The sequence below is a fragment of the Ochotona curzoniae genome, unplaced genomic scaffold (genome assembly GCF_017591425.1).
Source record: "Ochotona curzoniae isolate NIBS_2020 unplaced genomic scaffold, NIBS_Ocur_1.0 patch356, whole genome shotgun sequence".
Taxonomy (NCBI): Eukaryota; Metazoa; Chordata; class Mammalia; order Lagomorpha; family Ochotonidae; genus Ochotona; species Ochotona curzoniae.
Genome location: NW_024466924.1, coordinates 1,154,135 through 1,171,511, shown reverse-complemented (window position 1 = coordinate 1,171,511; position 17,377 = coordinate 1,154,135). Strand labels below are relative to the sequence as shown.

Here is a 17,377-nt window from a genome sequence, read left to right as displayed (position 1 = left end):
GGGGGACACCTGTCTGTCTCTAACTTTCAAAGAAATAAACAATGTGAAAAGAATACTATTCTTTGTTTCTTAACAGATTTATTTATTTGAAAGGTGGCATTACAGAGAGGAGACACAGAGGGAAAAAAATCTTCCATCTGCTGTTCACATCTCCAGTGGACTTGAACTAGCTCCCATATGGGACACCAGCACGGCAGGCAATGGCTTCACCTGATATGCCACAACACCAGCCCCTAGACTATCCATTTTACAGACAGCAGTGCGAACGGCGATGATTTCTTAGGAAAATAGGAGAGACCTAAACTAAAATCCTTTCTATCTGTACTCAAAACTAACCTCATTCATAACATCTTTTGAGCTCTTTTAGGAAAGTGCTGAGTAATGCAAAGCACACAAATATAATTCATGAACTACACAACACTCACGAACACACTAGCCATGCTATAGGAATGCTATCTAAACTAGGAAGGGCTCATCCTGGGCTTTTGTCCTGAAGGCCTTCTGACCTAGAATCGATTTGCATTGGTAAGATAGTTTTACTAACATTATATCATCTAACACTTGAGTCTCCAAATTTCTTTTGTTCTGTTTCTATACCTGTCCTAACAAACATCTCAAGAGAACTGCAACACACCCAGCACTTTGGTGGTCACTAAAGCACTTTTACACACATCCACTACGCTGACACAGGGCTAACCTCTTGTCTGTTCTGAATGACACAGTTTTTGCATTTCAACAGGCTATGATCAAGTCTTACAGGCCGGACAGCCAGTTTGGCTCAAAAGGTGACTATACACCTGTGCTGTGATTCATTCTCTATTGATCTTTCAACATTCACTGTCAAAGATCGTTATGATGATTCCTAAAAAACTCCTTACCATTCTAAGGCATTGCTTGCTTGCTTTGTTTTTCTTTTTTTAAGGCATGATGAGTCTGAGGTCTGCATTTTTTTCAATTATTTATTTATTTATTATTATTGGAAAGTCAGATATACAGAGAGGAAGAGAGACAGAGAGGAAGTTCTTCCATCCATTGATTCATTTCCCAAGTGGCCGCAATGGCCAGAGCTGAGCCTATCCGAAGCCAGGAGCCAGGAGCTTTTTCCAGGTCTCCCAAGTAGGTGCAGGGTCCCAAGGTTTTGGGTCGTCCTCTGCTGCTTTCCCAGGCCACAAGCAGGGAGCTGGATGGGAAATGGGGCAGCTGGGACACTAACCGGTGCCCACATGGGATCCCTGCGCATGCAAGGCGAGGACTTTAGCTGCTAAGCTACTGTGCTGGGCCCGATATTGCTTTCAAAATTATGCAAAGAGCACAGAAAATCTAGAAACTTCCAGTCTTCAGATCTAATAATACTCTCTGGACATAGAACTAAAAAACTTCCTTTCTCAACAATAAACTGTTCTTGAGATGCTGAGGTTACAAAAGGATGTGACTCTTAACTCTGTAAAATACCAAGCAACTACATTTGGTATCTGTTCATATAAGAAGGCAATAAAAATGTTTTTTTATTTTCCTAGTGACTACACACTTTTTGTCTAGTGATACAGTTATCACTTTCAGGAAGTTGAAATATTATATTCAGTTGAAGTCTATATATGGTGGTTGGATTTAATCATTCCTGCCTAGCTCACTAAGGAGCAACCATCACTTTTCTCTATTCTCTAGCCACATTTTGAGCAGGTAAGGTTGGGTTTTCCCAGGCTATATCTGTTGGGCAATAATTATTCGCATGGTCTCATCCTAGATTCACATACAGCCTTTATTCAGGCACAGTTAAAGGTACGGAAACCTATTAGGTTCAGAGTAGCTCTTCCAAGAGCCACTTTTGCAGACACTCAAAATTCTGTCCCCTTTAATTACCGACAATTAAAAATGCATCTTAAATGTCTCACTCTATGCCAAGGAGGTGCAACAGAGCTCCTCTTCACCAGCATCATTTTCATCAGCTCATGGTAAAGCCAGTCTCAGAGTAAGACCCCACTGATTTTCTTCTGGGAGAATCTTGACCACATTCCTTCTCTAAAAAGGAACAGGGAAGCTGCCACCTGCGATGCCAACATCCACCCGGGCATGGATTCTTGTCCTGGCTGCTCCAGTTCCATCCATCTCTCTGCTAACGATATGAGGAAAGCAGTGAAAGATGGATCTAGTGCGTGGGTCTCTGCTACCCAGATAGGAGACCCAGAAGAAGCTCTTGGCTCCCGGCTTCGGCCTGGCCCAACCTGGGTCACTGAAGCCATCCGAGGAGTGAACCAGCAGATGAGATCTCTTTCTGTTTCTATCTCTCATTCTCACTCTGTAACTCTTTCAAATATATAAACCCATCTTTAAAAAAAAAAAGTAATAGTAAAGAAGAAGAGAAATTGTTAAGTGACTTAAAAAAATCTGGGGAAAAAGTTTTTGTAAAATCAACTTGCTCTTAAGCTTGGCAAATTATACTGATATTCAAAATCACAAAAAGTTACCGCCCAAAATGTTATTTTTTAAATCATATCATTTAACTAAAATCACTAAAAATACCTGATAAAAAAGTGAAAGTGAAAAAAGTGAAAGCTCTAAGCAACTTGATTGTGAGATTTAATGTAAGAAGTACATACTGTACAAATGCTTTTCACTTGTAAAAGGAAGCACCCGTCCATATGTGCCACTTCTCTGAAATGGGTCATGGTATCATCACCTGAGAGATGAAGGTCAGGCCATCCTAAATCAGGTAATGATTTAATCCCTACATAGGTGGGGGAAAGTTGTGACATCCTTAAGATAGAACATCAAAAAATAACAGATATTTTTGATCAAAAAGAATGCGAGAATTGTCCAGGCCTTCTCTGACAACAGCAATTTAAAAAGGGTCAATAATCTGAATGAAGTTCACAAAAAAAAGACCGGAAAGCACCATAAAGGACTTTTTAAATATGAAATTTCCAAGACTGCGGTCAGACAAGCCCCTGGACTGGGAAGGCGAAGGGTGCTTGCTCGGGCTGCAGAGCAACCTGATGAGGCAAGATCATTATTAGTAATACGGACACATGCAGGGACTACCTCCTCTTATTTGTGTTTAGGTTTTTTTCTTAACTGGCTACATATTTTTGGTTTTAATTACATAGCACTTAAAGTGCAGACCATGTCATTAAATGCCTATACTGTTTTTTCAAAAAGTTAAAACTTTTTTTTTAAAAGGCTTTGTGATAGAGTGGCTCAGTTCTAGGGTACCCAGGAGAACCTGACCTTTGCCCAGTTTCATCCTCTTAATGGTTAACAAGCACAACCTTAATGTCTGGGAGGAAATCAGCAGTGTCTACAAAGCATACTTTGTAACTTCCTGCCTGTTTAACAAATATTTTACCAAACACAGTAAGTTTGAATGATACTGAGTCTACTGAATTTCCACAATGAATAGATTTAACAAAAGGAAGGAAATTCTTTACCTCAGGAACCTTACAGCTGATGGTTAGTATGAAGTCTGAATATTTTCCATCATTTGGCCCCAATCTAAACACCAATTCCACTGCTCAGTACTGCTCAATTTTTTAAAATGTAATTCTTTACATATTGCCATTTATTTGTTTGTTTATTTATTTTTTATTGGAAAGCCAGATATACAGAGAGGAGGAGAGACAGACAGGAAGATCTTCCATCCAATGATTCACTCTCCAAGTGGCCACAACGGCCGGTGTTGCATCAATCCAAAGCAAGGAGCCAGGAACTTCTTTCCAGGTCTTCCACAAGGGTGCAGAGTCGCAAGGCTTTGGGCTGTCCACCACTGCTTTCCCAGGCCAGAAGCAGGGAGCTGCATGGGAAGTGGAGCAGCTGGGATTAGAACTGGCGCCCATATGGGATCCCGGCACATTCAAGGCAAGGACTTTAGCCACTAGGCCACGTGCCAGGCCCAGTACTGCTCAATTTGAATACAGTCATTCTCTCTAACATACTCTACTGAAAAACACGACAACCTCAGTTCTAGTTCTCTGCCTTTATTCATGCAGCTGCTTCTGCTCAGAATGTGTCTTCCCTAGTTATCACGGTCAGGGATTCAAATTCAGCTCCAGTTTTCAACCTCTTATTCAAGTTCTCAATAATTTCACCCACCATACTGATAAGCCCTTTGCTGGATCTCTCCCACAGCAAAAGCTGCTCATTCTTTCTAACACTTAAAAAATGTTATTGAATGGTGTTACTGTCTGAATTCCTTAATCAAAGAGACCATGTCCTTTCTGTTTCTTTTGCATTTCAGTAAGCAAGGGGAGATATTTCATGCAGCAGAAAAAGTGCAATTTGAGTATTGGCTCTCCAAAAACTACATGCACATTCTTGAGCAAACTGTGTAAACTCTTCAAGCTTCAATTCCCTCACTATAAAACGGAGGTAACACTGACGTCAACCAGAAAGTGTAATGGATGAACTATGCAAAGTATCATCAGAAACAGGAAATAACCTTCCCTTCTCTCTGACCCTTTGAGCTTCCAGTCACATCAACCTAATGAATCTAGCTAAATCAGAACCTTAGCCTAAGGTCTGCTTACCTACTCTGCTTCAAAGAAAACTGCCAAAAATTCTATGCGCCGGCACAGTCTGCAACTCAGCATGGCCACAGGGCTCCACATCCAAAAACTACCTCAACTGCATTTCAACTAAGGTTGAATCTCTCCTTGGTGAGCACAGATTTCAAAGTCCCATGTTCATTTATGGCACTGTACAGCGATGGAGTAATAGAGACTACCATATCCAGATGTGGGGATACAATGCAATACACATCCCTGCTTCCAAATCAAAGAATGGACTTCCAGTGAAATTGCTGGAAATGTGTAGACAATGGGATGCTGGACTGTCTGACATTCTCTGTACAGGCAATGCCGGGATACACCTAAATAACATACAGATGGAATTATGACTCCTTATGAAGGACTATACCATTGTAGCAACATGGGGAAAATCTGTTGGGGGGTGGGAGTTTAGAAAAGGGGGAATCCCAGTCTATACAATATTGTACCATAAAAATCCAAAAATTCAAAATAAAAATTAAACAAACAAACAAAACAAAAAAACAAAGTGCCATGTTTACTCCCACAATGCCTTCACTGGGGCAGGAAAGCTAGAAAGAGACACTCCCACACACTGGATATGCCATGTACTAAGCAGTCACTGCTAAACCCACTTGAGAAAATGGGAGAAACATACGAAGCTTCACTAAAAAAAATTAAGTTGATTTTTTGGCATATTTAAGAAAGCTGATCTCATTGCTTTTTCACTCCACCTTCTGTCGGCTGGTAGCAAGATGCTTTCCTAACAAGCTAAAGGAGGAACACACCACTACTGCAACAGCAAAGGCATAGGGGCACAGACAGGCAGTTCAGGCTCCTTAGCTGTAGGTACATGACTAAGAGTCATCTCTGAAATAAATCATCAACAGAACTAAAACCAAGGTCCCTTAAATTTCAGGGAGGAAGTTTCGCTTACTAGCTAAGATACCTGTGTCCCATATCAGAGTGCCAGACCTCAATTTAAGTTCCAGCTCCTAGTTGGGAGGTGGCAGGGGATATTTCAAGTAATGGACTCCCACTTGAGTATTCTAGTTTTGAGTCCCTGGCTCCCAGCTTCAGCTCATCCCAGCCCTCACTGCTGTAGCTATTTAAGTGAACCATGGACCCGGTGTGGTAGCCTAGTGACTAAAGTATTTGCCTTCCATGTGCCAGGATCCCATATGGGCACCAGTTCGTATCCCGGCTGCTCCACTTCTTTTCCAACTGCCTGATTCTGGCCTGGGAAAGCATTAGAGAACGGGCCAAAGCCTTGGGACTCTGTAGCCTTGTGGGAGACCCAGAAGAAGCTCCTGGGTCCTGGCTCCTCGCTTCAGATCAGCTCAGCTTTGGCTATTATAGCCACTTGGGGAGTGAATCAGCAGATGGAAAATCTTTCTCTCTGTCTCTCCTCTTTGCAAATCTTCCTTTTCAATAGAAAATAGGCAAATCTTAAAAAAAAAAATTGAACCAGAAGCCAGTCTGGTGGGATAGCAAGTTAATCCTTTACCTGCAGCACCACATCCCATATGGACAACTGATTCTTCCCCTGTTGTTCCACTTCAAATTCAGCTCCCTGCTAATGGGTAAAAAAGCAGCAACAGATGGCCCACGGTTTTTGGCCCCTGCAACTATGTGGGAGACTCAGAAGCAGCTCCAGGCTCCCACCTTCAAACCAACCCTGCTCTGATCATTGTAGTCATCTGTGCAGTGAACAAAGAAAGATGCCTCCCTCTCCATTTAACTGTGACTTTTCAGAAAAATACATATATCTAAAGAAAAAAAAAGTGAACCAGTAGATGGAAGCACTGGCTCTCTCTTTCTCATTAAAACAAAAAATTATTAAGGAAAGAAAACACTAAGACCAAACAGATAAAAGATAAAAACCAATGTCAACAGAATAAACTCAACTATTTCAAAAGTCAAATAAAAAAAAACTGATTTACTATCAAGTCAAAAAGCAAAAAAGAAATAATGAAAATATAGCTCTCATTACTTTTTATGTATCTAATAACAAAGCTTCAAAATATATAGAACAAAACACACACACAGAAAAACTACAGAATATATAGAGAAGTGAAAATGAAAAGGAGGAACAACAGTAATGAGGATTCAAACACCAAAAGTAGGCCAGTGATTGGGGGTGGGGGTCAGTGCCATGGCTCAACAGGCTAATCAACCTTCAAGTGCTGGCATCCCATACAGAGGTTGGTTCCCTGTCCCACCTGTTCCACTTGCGATCCAAATCCCTGCTAACGGCCTGGGAAAGTAGTGCAGGATAACCCAAAGCCTTGGAACTTGGCACTCACATGTGAAATCTGGAAGAGGCTCCTAGATCCTGGCTTTAGACTGGCCCAGCTCTGGGTGTTGTGGCTATTTGAGCAGTGAGCCAGCAGATGAAAGATCTCTCTTCCGCTCTCATTCTCCATCTCTTCTTCTACTCTATAACTCTTCCTTCCAAAAAAAGACATACATCTCTCTTTTTTTTTATTTTTAATGATTATAATGTGGCAGACACAATGGCTCAATTAGCTAGTTTTCTGCCTGTAAACACCAGCATCCCATATGGGTGCTGATTTGTGTCCCAGCTGCTTCACTTCCCATCCAGCTCCCTGCTTATGGCCTAGAAAAGCAGGGAAGGATGGGCCAAAGCCTTGGGCCTCTGCACCAATATGGTATCCCCAGAGGGGCTCTTGGCTACTGGCTTCAGATCAGCTCAGCATCAGCAACTGAGGCCCTTTGGGGAATGAATCAGTGCATGGAAGATCTTTCTGTCTCTCCTTCTCTCTCTATAAATCTGTCTTTTCAACAAAATCTTTAACAAAAAAAAGTGAATAGAAAAGCTGAATAGCAGACTATGGATAAACTTGTTTTATTGTGTCTGGCAATTTCCACATGGAAGAACAAACCTTCTTAAAGTACCCACAGACCATTAAAAAAAAATACTAGTCTTGTATTAAGACACACAAGTAAGCGTCAACAGGGGTGAGCTTTTAGCTTAGTCGGCTACTGTATCCCACATAGAGTGCTTGTCTAGATTCCGTTCTATTTCCTAATCCCAGCTCCCTGCTAATGCAAACCTTTCCCAGGGACATTAGCCGGGAACTGGATAAGAAGTCAGCAGCCTGGGCCTGGCACAGTGGCCCAGCAGCTGAAGTCCCCGCCTTGAAGGCGCCACAATTCTTCGGGCGGAAGATCTTGCTCTCTGTCTCTCCTCCTCTCTGTATATCTGACTATCCAATAAAAATAAATAAATAAATATTTAAAAAAACATTGAAAGTCAATAATTGGGGGCCCCAAAAAAGAATTCCATTTGGGTGCTGTTTTGTATCCTGGCTGCTCCACTTTCCATCCAGCTCCCTGCTCTTGGCCTGGGAAAAGTAGTGGAGAATGCCCCAAAGTCCTGGGACGCTGCACCTGAATGGCAGATCCTGAAGAAGCACCTAGCTCCTGGCTTCGGATCGGATCAGCTCCAGTCGTAGCAGCCGCTTAGGGAGTGAACCATTGGAAAGAAGATCTTCCTCTCTGTCTCTCCTCCTCTCTGTATATCTGCCTTTCCAATAAAAATAAAAGAAAAAAAAAGAAGAAAGTGAAAGAATCCATTTTGCACAGAAGTAATAAAGTGTTCAAAAATACAGAAACTGGGACTGGCACAGTAGTATAAGATATTACCCCTGCACCTGCAGTGCTGCAATCCCATTTGATCACCAGTTCAAGGCCCAGCTGCTCCACTTCTGATCTGGCTTATGATCTGGAAAGGCAGTGGAGAATAACCCAAGTCCTTGGACCTCAACACCCACATGGCAAACCTGGGAAAGAACTTCTTTTTTTTTTTTTTTTTGTAAAGATTTATTTATTTTTATTGCAAAGTCAGATATCAGAGAGGAAGATCTTCCGTCCGATGACTCATTCCCCAAGTGAGCGCAATGGCCAGTGCTGTGCTGATCCGAAGCCAGGAGCCAGGAACTTCCTCCAGGTTTCCCACGTGAGTGCAGGGTCCCAAGGCTTTGGGCCGTCCTTGACTGCTTTCCCAGGCCACAAGCAGGGAGCTGGATGGGAAGTGGAGCTGCCGGGACTAGAACTGGTGCCCATATGGGATCCTGGCATCTTCCAGGTGAGAACTTTAACCACTAGGCCACGGCGCCAGGCCCAAAAATAAGTTCTTGACTCCTGGCTTCAGACTGTCTCAGCCCCAGCCACTGTGTTCATTTGGGGAGTAAACCAGCATATGGAAGATCTTCTCTTTCTATAAAATCTGTCTTTCAAATAAAAGTAGATAAATCTTTTTTTAAAAAAAAAGATTCATTTATTTTAATTACAAAGTCAGATATACAGAGAGGAGTAGAGATAGGAAGATCTCCCATCTGATGATTCACTCCCCAAGTGGCCCCAACGGCTGGTGCTGCGCCAATCCCAAGCCAGGAGCCAGGAACTTCTTCCAGGTCTCCTATACAGGTGCTGGATCCCAAAGCATTGGGTCATCCTTGACTGCTTTCCCAGGCCACAAGCAGGGAGCTGTATGGAAATGGAGCTGCCAGGATTAGAACCGGCGCCCACATGGGATCCCGGCGCATTCAAGGCGAGGACTTTAGCCACTAGGCCACGTCGCTGGGCTGTAAAAGTAGGTAAATCTTAAAAAAAAAAAAAAATACAGAAACAGCTATAATAAGAGAGAATAGGGAAGAAAGATGTAAGTTTATGTAGAGTCCCTATAATTTACAAAATACTGACCATAAGCAGTTTTCCTAAAAGTTGTGCTTACTTGTACCAGTTGTTAAACTAGCAGTGTGAAGTACTCAAGAAATCATGAGAAGCTTGAGTTGTGTGACATCAGGTTAGGTCGATTCTTCAAGTCCTGGCTGCTCTGCTTCTGAGTCAGCTTCCTGCTAATATTCCTGAAAAGCAGCAGAAGATGTCCCAAACACTTGAGCCCCAACACTGAAGTTCTGGATGGAATTCCTGGTTCCTGGCTTCAGCTTGGCCCAGATATGGCTGTTGCCACTTGGGGATTGAACCAGCAAAGTGAATATATCTCTCCCATCCTTGTCTCCTCCTCTCCTTATCACTCTACCTTTCAAATTAATAAATATTTTTAAAAACCATTTGACCATCCTGTACTAGCAGTTCTATAAAAACTGTCAAATCATAGCATGATCAAAGAGAAAAAAAAATGAAGATAATCATGAGAAAGTGAAAATGAACAGAAAGGGAAAAAGGAATATCTTTGAGTGCCAACAGTACTAGTGGAATCTGTACCTGTAAGTGGCTTGACTGAAATATTAATGCTTTCATTTCATGAACAAATATACAATACTGATTACAGATCAGGCACAATGTTAGGCACTGGGATTACGGAGGTTAGAAAGGAAGAATCTTCATCTCTCTGAGGAATTTAGAATACAATGGGGAGTAGGTGGACAGGCAGGCAGTTAAAGGCCATGCTAGGACCTAAGTCACCGAGAGATGCAAGAGCACAAGCCAGGAACGCCTTCTCATGGATGACTAAGAGCTCTCCAGGCAAAAGGGGAAGGCGTTATAGGGAATGTAGAGAAACAAGAACAGCCCAGGGCCCTGCACAGAAAGATGTGAAAGTAGGTGAATACCACGGAACTAGGAACTCCAGAGGGATTAAAATAAAGGTTGAATATGGTGTAAACTGTTTTGACTACCCTGTACTTTCAAAGGGAGAACTATGAAACATCTCTAGGCAAAACATGACTTGAGTTTGGTTTCAGAAAAATTAAGCTAATGGCAGTGTGGGGAGGTTGTTTAAATTCAGACTGGAAGATAAATTAGCAGGGCACTGAAACACCCCTTAATGGAAGATAGATAATAAGGGTCTGAATATGTTTATATCTGCCTAGAATTCCTGTCCTTTCGTTGTTAAAAACAGAAACATGACTTTCTGCAGAAAAACAACTCCTTGACCATTTACTCTGGCCTGTGAGGTCCCAAGGTCTTACCCCACGCTATGATCCAGGGTTGGGCACATAACTTCGGCCTGGCTGAGCAACATATTCCACAATCTAATCACAAAAGCAGGAATTAACTCATGTCAGTCGTGGGTAGGTATTGTTGTACAGCAAGCTGAGCTGCTGCCTAGGATGCCTACAACACATGGGATAGTGCCTAGGGCAAGCGCAACTTCCACTTCCAGTACATCATATTTTTTTAAATTGGAAAGTCAGATATACAGAGAGGAGCAGAAACAGAGAGGAAGATCTTCCATCCACTGGTTTATTCCCCAAATGGCCACAATAGCCAGAGCTGAGGTGATCCAAAGCCAAGAGCCCATAGCCTCTTCCAGGTCTCCCACATGGGTGCGGGGTCCAAAGGCCTTGGGTCGTCCTCAACTGCTTTCCCAGGCCATAAGCAGAGAGCTAGATGGGAAGTAGAGCCACCGGGATTAGAATTGGCATCCATATGGTATCCTGAAGCAAGGAGAGGACTTCAGCCACTAAGCTACTGTTACTCAATCTCCACTTCCAATACAGCTTCCTGCTGGGTGTACCCTGGGAGGCAACAGATGATGGCTCCAGTACTTGGGTCCTTACCACCCATGTGGGAGACCCAAACAGAATTCCTGGCTCTTGGCTCTGGCTGGCCTGGGCCAAGCAACAGCTGTTGTGAGTATCTGGGGAAATGAACTAGCACGTGGCAGATCCCTCTCTCTTAGTCACTTATCTTTGAAATAAACAAACTTTCTAAATTGGGCTCATAAGTTTTGCTTTTGCTGGAAGTATGAAAACTGCATCTTTTTTGCTGTTAGGACTGCGAAGTCTGGAGTAGCTAAGGGTTATCCTATAAAAATACCTGCCAGAGAATGAAACACAGTAGCTCAAAGATGGGAGGCAAATTCTCGACCGAGCAACTGGGATCTAGTCATTACTACAGCTATGCTACACCTCTGACTTAGTGATAAAACCATTATTTAGGGAATTGGAGAAAAAGAAGGGTTCAAAAGAAAAATCAGAAACAGAATTCACAGAAACTGGTGACTAGTTGAATATAGACAACAGAGAAAAGGAAAGTATCCAATTCACTTCAGGCTTGGCTGATGGAGTGAAAATGCTATTTATTAACAGAGAGAACAGAGGAGAAGGCTTTGACCCACTGAATCTTTATAGTGCTGTGGTCTGGAGATACTATAAATGTGTTACTATTAGAATTCAGACTCTTTCTAGATCATTGCATCAGGAGTTCCAAGCTCGGAAGCTGGTCTCTTGGGAACAAGCACTGTGCTGCAGCAGGTTATTTCACAGCCTGCAGTGTCAACTTATGGACACCAGGTCAAATCCCAGCTACTCCACTTCCAGCCCAGCTTCCAGCTAATGTGCCTGGGAAAGCAGTGAGAGATGTCCCAAGTGCTCAGGCCTCTGCACCAGGTGGAAACCCAGATGATGCTCCTGTGTCTGGCTTTGGCTTGTCCTACTCCTCACTGTTTTGGCCACCTGGGAAGTGAACCAATGGATGGAAGATCTCCCTCCCTCTGTAGTTTCTTTTCTCTCTCTCAATAACTCTGCCTTTCAAATAAACAAACAAATGAAGGAAGGCAAAAAAAATTAGACTTTTTGACCCAAGGAGGTTAAGGTGACATGGCAATGCCAGGCCTTTTCCCTTAGCTGTTGAGTAGTTTCAGACAAATTTCAAACAATTAACATTTAGTAGATGCTAGGGAAAGTTAAATATAATCCTTAAGCACTAAAGCATTTTTGTCAGAATGATGGCTAGCCAGATGGAAAACAACAGGGGACCGGTGACGTAACTATATTCCTAGTGTGAAGTTAAAAGCTGGGCCAACAGTGCAGCACCCAATGAGATCAAATCTCATTGGGCAGTCTGCAGAGGGAGGAAGATCAAGCTGCATCATTGCCAACAGTCATTTGTGGAACACACACCCATCAGAAAACAAGAAAGCTGGGGAGCAGACGGAGGTACTTTGGCACTTAGTACATTCCAGACACTCTGTGAGGAGCATGATGCACATTATCACAACCTCCCAGGCAGGAAGTCACTATTCTTCCCACTCACACAGGAAAAGTAACTTGACCAAGTTAAGCAGAGGCATTAAGATTCAAATGCATGTCTTATCTATATTTAAAGCAAATGCATGTTGCATTTTATCAACTGTTTTTAGAAAATACACTGAAAACTTTTTTCCTTCATAAATGACAACATCTCATCAAATTGTTTCTTTTTTAAAATTTATTTATTTATTTATTACTACAAAAGGCAGATTTACAACAACAAAAAAAATAATAAAATCAGATTTACAGAAAGAAGGAGAGACGGAGAGAAAGGTCTTCCACCCACTGATTCACTCCCCAAGTGCCCACAATGGCCAGAGCTGAGCCAATCCAAAGCCAGGAACTAGGAACTCCTTCCAGGTCTCCGACGTCTGTGCAGGGTCCCAAGACTTTGGACAATCCTCTACTACTTTCCTAGGCCACAGGCAGAGAACTGGATGGGAAGTGGAGCAGCTGAAATATAAATCATCTCCTACATGGGATCCTAGCACATGCAAGATGAGGATTTAGCCACCGAGCCAAGATTGTTTCTCATTGAATGTTTTAATATCCATGGAAAAGCTTTGTTTGCAGAGACACAGCCACAATGCCTTAATTATCAGGCACAAGGATATTATAGATAGAGAAAGATTTAAAATTACATATTATATATTAGGTATATATACTTAATCTATTGATTTGAAAGGGTTACAGAGACAGAGAATTTCTATCTGCTGGTTCATTTGCCAAACGATTGCCGTGGCTGGAGCTAGGTCTGTCCAAAGCCAGGAGCCTGGAAACTCTATCCAGTTTTTCCATGTGCGTGTCAGGGGCTCAAGTACATAATTCAAATTCCATCGCTTTCCCAAGTGCATTAGCAGGGAGCTAGATGAGAAGTGGTGCCCATACAATGAAAGATGGAGACTTAACCTGTGGTATTACATCATTGTCCCCCACAAGGTATGTATTTACCAGTGGTCTATGTAGAACCAATGAATCCACGAAGCTTCATTCAACAGCATTCTGAATTCATCAGCCACAAATCAAGAATAGGCCTGTAATATGGGTGGCTTTAGGAAGGGCACTCCAAATGCAGAAATTAAGTTTTGACTACAGTTCTTTAAGATACAACAAACAAACAAATGGGTAATTGATGGGAAAAGATACCTTCAAAGGAGAGGTCCCACGGGTCTGAGCAACATTTGCGCAGCAAATGTCCTGTCCAGCAGAGTGAGCAAGACAGCGCAGGTACTCAAACTGCACAATCCAGAGTCAGACCGCCCAGGTTTGAAACCCACTTCCACCAGCGGTTACTGTTTGGCCTTGGTGAGTTGTTTATCCTGTCCACATCTCTGCTTCATCATAGGTAAAATGGTGAGAGTAATAGTCCCTATCTTCTACAAGGACTACAAAACTAAAATCCCCCACAAAGGTCCTGAACCAGAGCCTGGCATGTGGTGAGGCAGTGTAAAATGTTAAACACATTCCACAAACAACCCAGCTCCAGGCAGACAGGGAAGAAACATGAACTGGAATTTCCAACTCAGCCTACCCTACACAAACTGGCAGAGAAGAAAATCAAAATAAACCCTGAAACCTGTTTAGAATCTACAAAGTACCTTTTTTGTGCACAAGATTTTTGCAAACATCTGGAAGAAAAAAATAGCCAAGTGTGTATCTACGCAGAAACTGAAAGGGGAAGTAGGACGCCCCACTGCACTCAGTGTGCATCCTTTGTAAATCCCAAGCGGGGACTACAAGGTCCTGTTGGCCCAGGTGGCACATGGCAGGCCACACGCTTGTGCACCTAAGAGTGGAGTCACCCTTAAAAACAGCCAAAACTTAACACAGGCATATAATCCCCTCCTGCTATTTTCTCTGAGGCAAACACTCTCACCCCAGGCTTTTAGAGCCCACCTCTTCCCAAGTCCATCATCACATCTACTACTGTTTCTCAAAGTCAAGCAAGACCCCCAGAAACCACATCCTGCTTTGGCCTGTCACCATTCCAGCCCTTTAAGAGATTATGTAGCAAACTCCAATGACGCAAAGCACCATAACAATGTGCAATGGACAATTCAAACCAAGTAGTTAAATTTTTTTTTTTTTTTGGTAATTCCCTAATTTCTACGAGAGATGCACTTTCTGGTCGTCTAAGTAAATGTGAACTTCCTTAGCTTACATTGTGGGGGAAGAAGCGAGAGATCTGCAGACGAGAAGGAACTGACAACACTTGGCTATTTATTCTTCCAGATGTCTGCAAACGCTTCACGCACAAGGCCCCTTGTAGATTCTACACAGGCCTCAACAGCAAGCTCCCACCCTCCTCCCGCGTCCTCACAGTCGCTCTCTTCCCTTCACAGGGTCTTCTTTCCCACACTCAGCCCTGCCTGCCCTTCTTCCGAAGCCACTCACAACCCCCTAACCTTTGCTCCGAGAAGTTTTTACACTGCCACCCTCTTCATATTGGCCCGGTTTCGCGTGCCACTAACCTTGTACCCTGCTCCTCTCTATAGAATCTGAGAGCCCCTCAGGCTCTCCACAGCCACCTGTCTCCAACCGTCTCAGCTTCACCCTCCTCTGCCGCACCCCACCGCCGTGTCCTCAGCAAATCCTACTCACCTTTCCTCACCCTCACCAAACAGCAGCCTCTTCGTATCCACGCCCTGCCCGTCCCTCCTTCCAGAAATTCTTCCCCAACAAGTCCGCCCCCCCAGCCCAGGTCCTCAGGTCTGTAATGCCAGGCACTTTCCGCGCCGATTCCCCTCACGCCCTCCCAAAGGGCGTCCTGGAGCTTCGGCACCCTACCGGCGGCGGACTCCCCCAAACCCACCTGCTCTCCTCCGGCAGGCGATCCTCGCAGCCACGGAGATCCATTCCCGCGCCCTCCGGCCGCATCCGGGACTGCGAGAACGCCTCCTGCCTGAAGACAGGCGTTCCTACCGCTTTTCCTCCCCGGCCAAGGGCTGCAGGGACCCTCCGGGAACCGAGGAGTCACGCCCAGCTGGTGGGCTCCGAGTGATGCACTACACCCCGGTGGCGGGCGGCGTCAGGGACTGCTGCCTCAGCTGCGGTTTCTATCCCTGCCACCCTCACTTCCGGTCAGGAGAACTACAACTCCCAGCAAGCCCTTGGAGGACCGTGCCGCTCCCGGCGTGCGCCGCCCCGAGCCCCTCGTACGTCGCGCTCGCCCAGTGCTGCGGCTTGCAGGAAGGTTTGCCTCAGCCGCCAGGGCACCCGGTCCTGAATCTCTGGCAAGCGCTAGTCTCTGGGATCTGTGTGAGTACGGACACTCACACACCTCTGGCCCAGTTCACCCTGCAACCGAACTCAGAAATGGAGAGTAGGAGGAAATCACTCTGCCCTAATTGGCTGACTTGCAGGAGAATACTGGTTTGGGAACTGCTGGATCTGGGAAGTCATGGGGTTGGGGAAAGAGAGAAAAGCCACGATGGCTAAAGGACTATCTAATTCACGCAGCATTTCATGGAATGTGTTAGTGAAAGATATGCGAATTAGTGGCTGGATCAAACTTGAGTTAATTTTGACTATCTGGAGCTAGGTACTACGTCCAAGGTATGCTTGGGAGAACAGTCAAAGGGTACTGGAGTTTGGGATGCCATGAGGGATGTGAGGAAGCTGTAAGAAGCAATAGAGAATGGCAAGCACCCTGCAGGGAAAGCTACTGCTTCATCCAAGATGTCTCATCTTGAGGCCAGAATGGTGGCTCAACCCTTCCCTTGGAAATGCTGGAATCCAGTCTGGGCATTCCAGCTGTTCCACTTCCCATCCAGTTCCCTACTTATGTCCTGGGAAAGTAGCAGAGAAAGGCCCAAAGCCTTAGGGCTTTAGCTGCGTGTGAGACTCCGGCTTTGGATCAGCTTATCTTTGTTGGCACGGCCATTTGGGGAGTGAAACAGCAAATGGAAGATATTTCTCTGTCTTTCCTCTCTGTAAATCTGCCTTTCCAATAAAAAGAAATATTTTTAAAGTGTCTTTTGCCCAAGGTTTCAACTTTTCAAATGTGAGAATCTGCACTTTTAAATATAACTTCCAGGACCCAGCACCATAGCGTGGTAGTTAAAGTCCTTGCCTTGCACACACCTGGGATTCCATATGGGTGCTGCTTCTAATCTCAGCAGCCCTGCTTCCATACCAACTCCCTGTTTGTGGCCTGGGAAAGCAGTGGGGGACGACCCAAAGTCTTGAGACCCTGCACCCGTGTGGAAAGCCTGGAGGAAATTCCTGGCTCCTGGCTTTGGGTCAGCACGGCACCGGCCATTGCAGTTACTTGGAAAGTGAATCATCGGATGGAAGATCTTCCTCTCTGTCTCTCCTCTCTGTACATCTGACTTTGCAATAAAAATAAATAAATCTTAAAAAAAAAAAAAAAAAGCAACACTGCTCCCAGATCGGGCCCTGACCTGCGACAGAGACACGGGGAACAAGGATAATACAGGGTGGGACCAGCGCTGGGTAGCATATATACCCTCACCTTCCGTGCTCGCCTCCCATGTGCGCTGCTCCTAGTCCTGGTGGCTCCACTTCAGATCCAGCTCCCAACTAATGACCTGGGAAAGCAGTAGAAGATGACACAAGTGCTTGGGTCCCTGCCACTCACATAGGAGACCCAGATGAAGCTCCTGGCTCCTGACTTTGGTCTGGCCCAGTCCTAGCTATTGTAGCCACCTGAACCAGCAGATCTCTATCTCTTGGGTTTTCACTGCTTTGTTTCAATAAATGTATGAACTTCATTTTTTGGCATACAGTCTAATCCATCACCACTACTGCTTTTTGTTTGTTTGTTTGTTTGTTTGTTTGAAAGTCAGAATTGCAGAGAGAGGGAAAGAGAGAGCT

General features: G+C 44.3%; 1 protein-coding gene across 1 annotated transcript in view; it reads right to left on the bottom strand.

The window, feature by feature from the left end:
- LOC121167258 (run domain Beclin-1-interacting and cysteine-rich domain-containing protein) overlaps nucleotides 1–15,561 on the bottom strand; it is a 60,735-nt gene extending 45,174 nt beyond the window's left edge. Inside the window, exon 1 of the mRNA XM_040996685.1 lies at nucleotides 15,354–15,561. Coding sequence (XP_040852619.1) covers nucleotides 15,354–15,418 — 65 coding nt within the window. The 5' untranslated portion in view covers nucleotides 15,419–15,561. The remainder of the gene's footprint in view (nucleotides 1–15,353) is intronic.
- Between the last annotated feature and the right edge of the window lie 1,816 nt (nucleotides 15,562–17,377).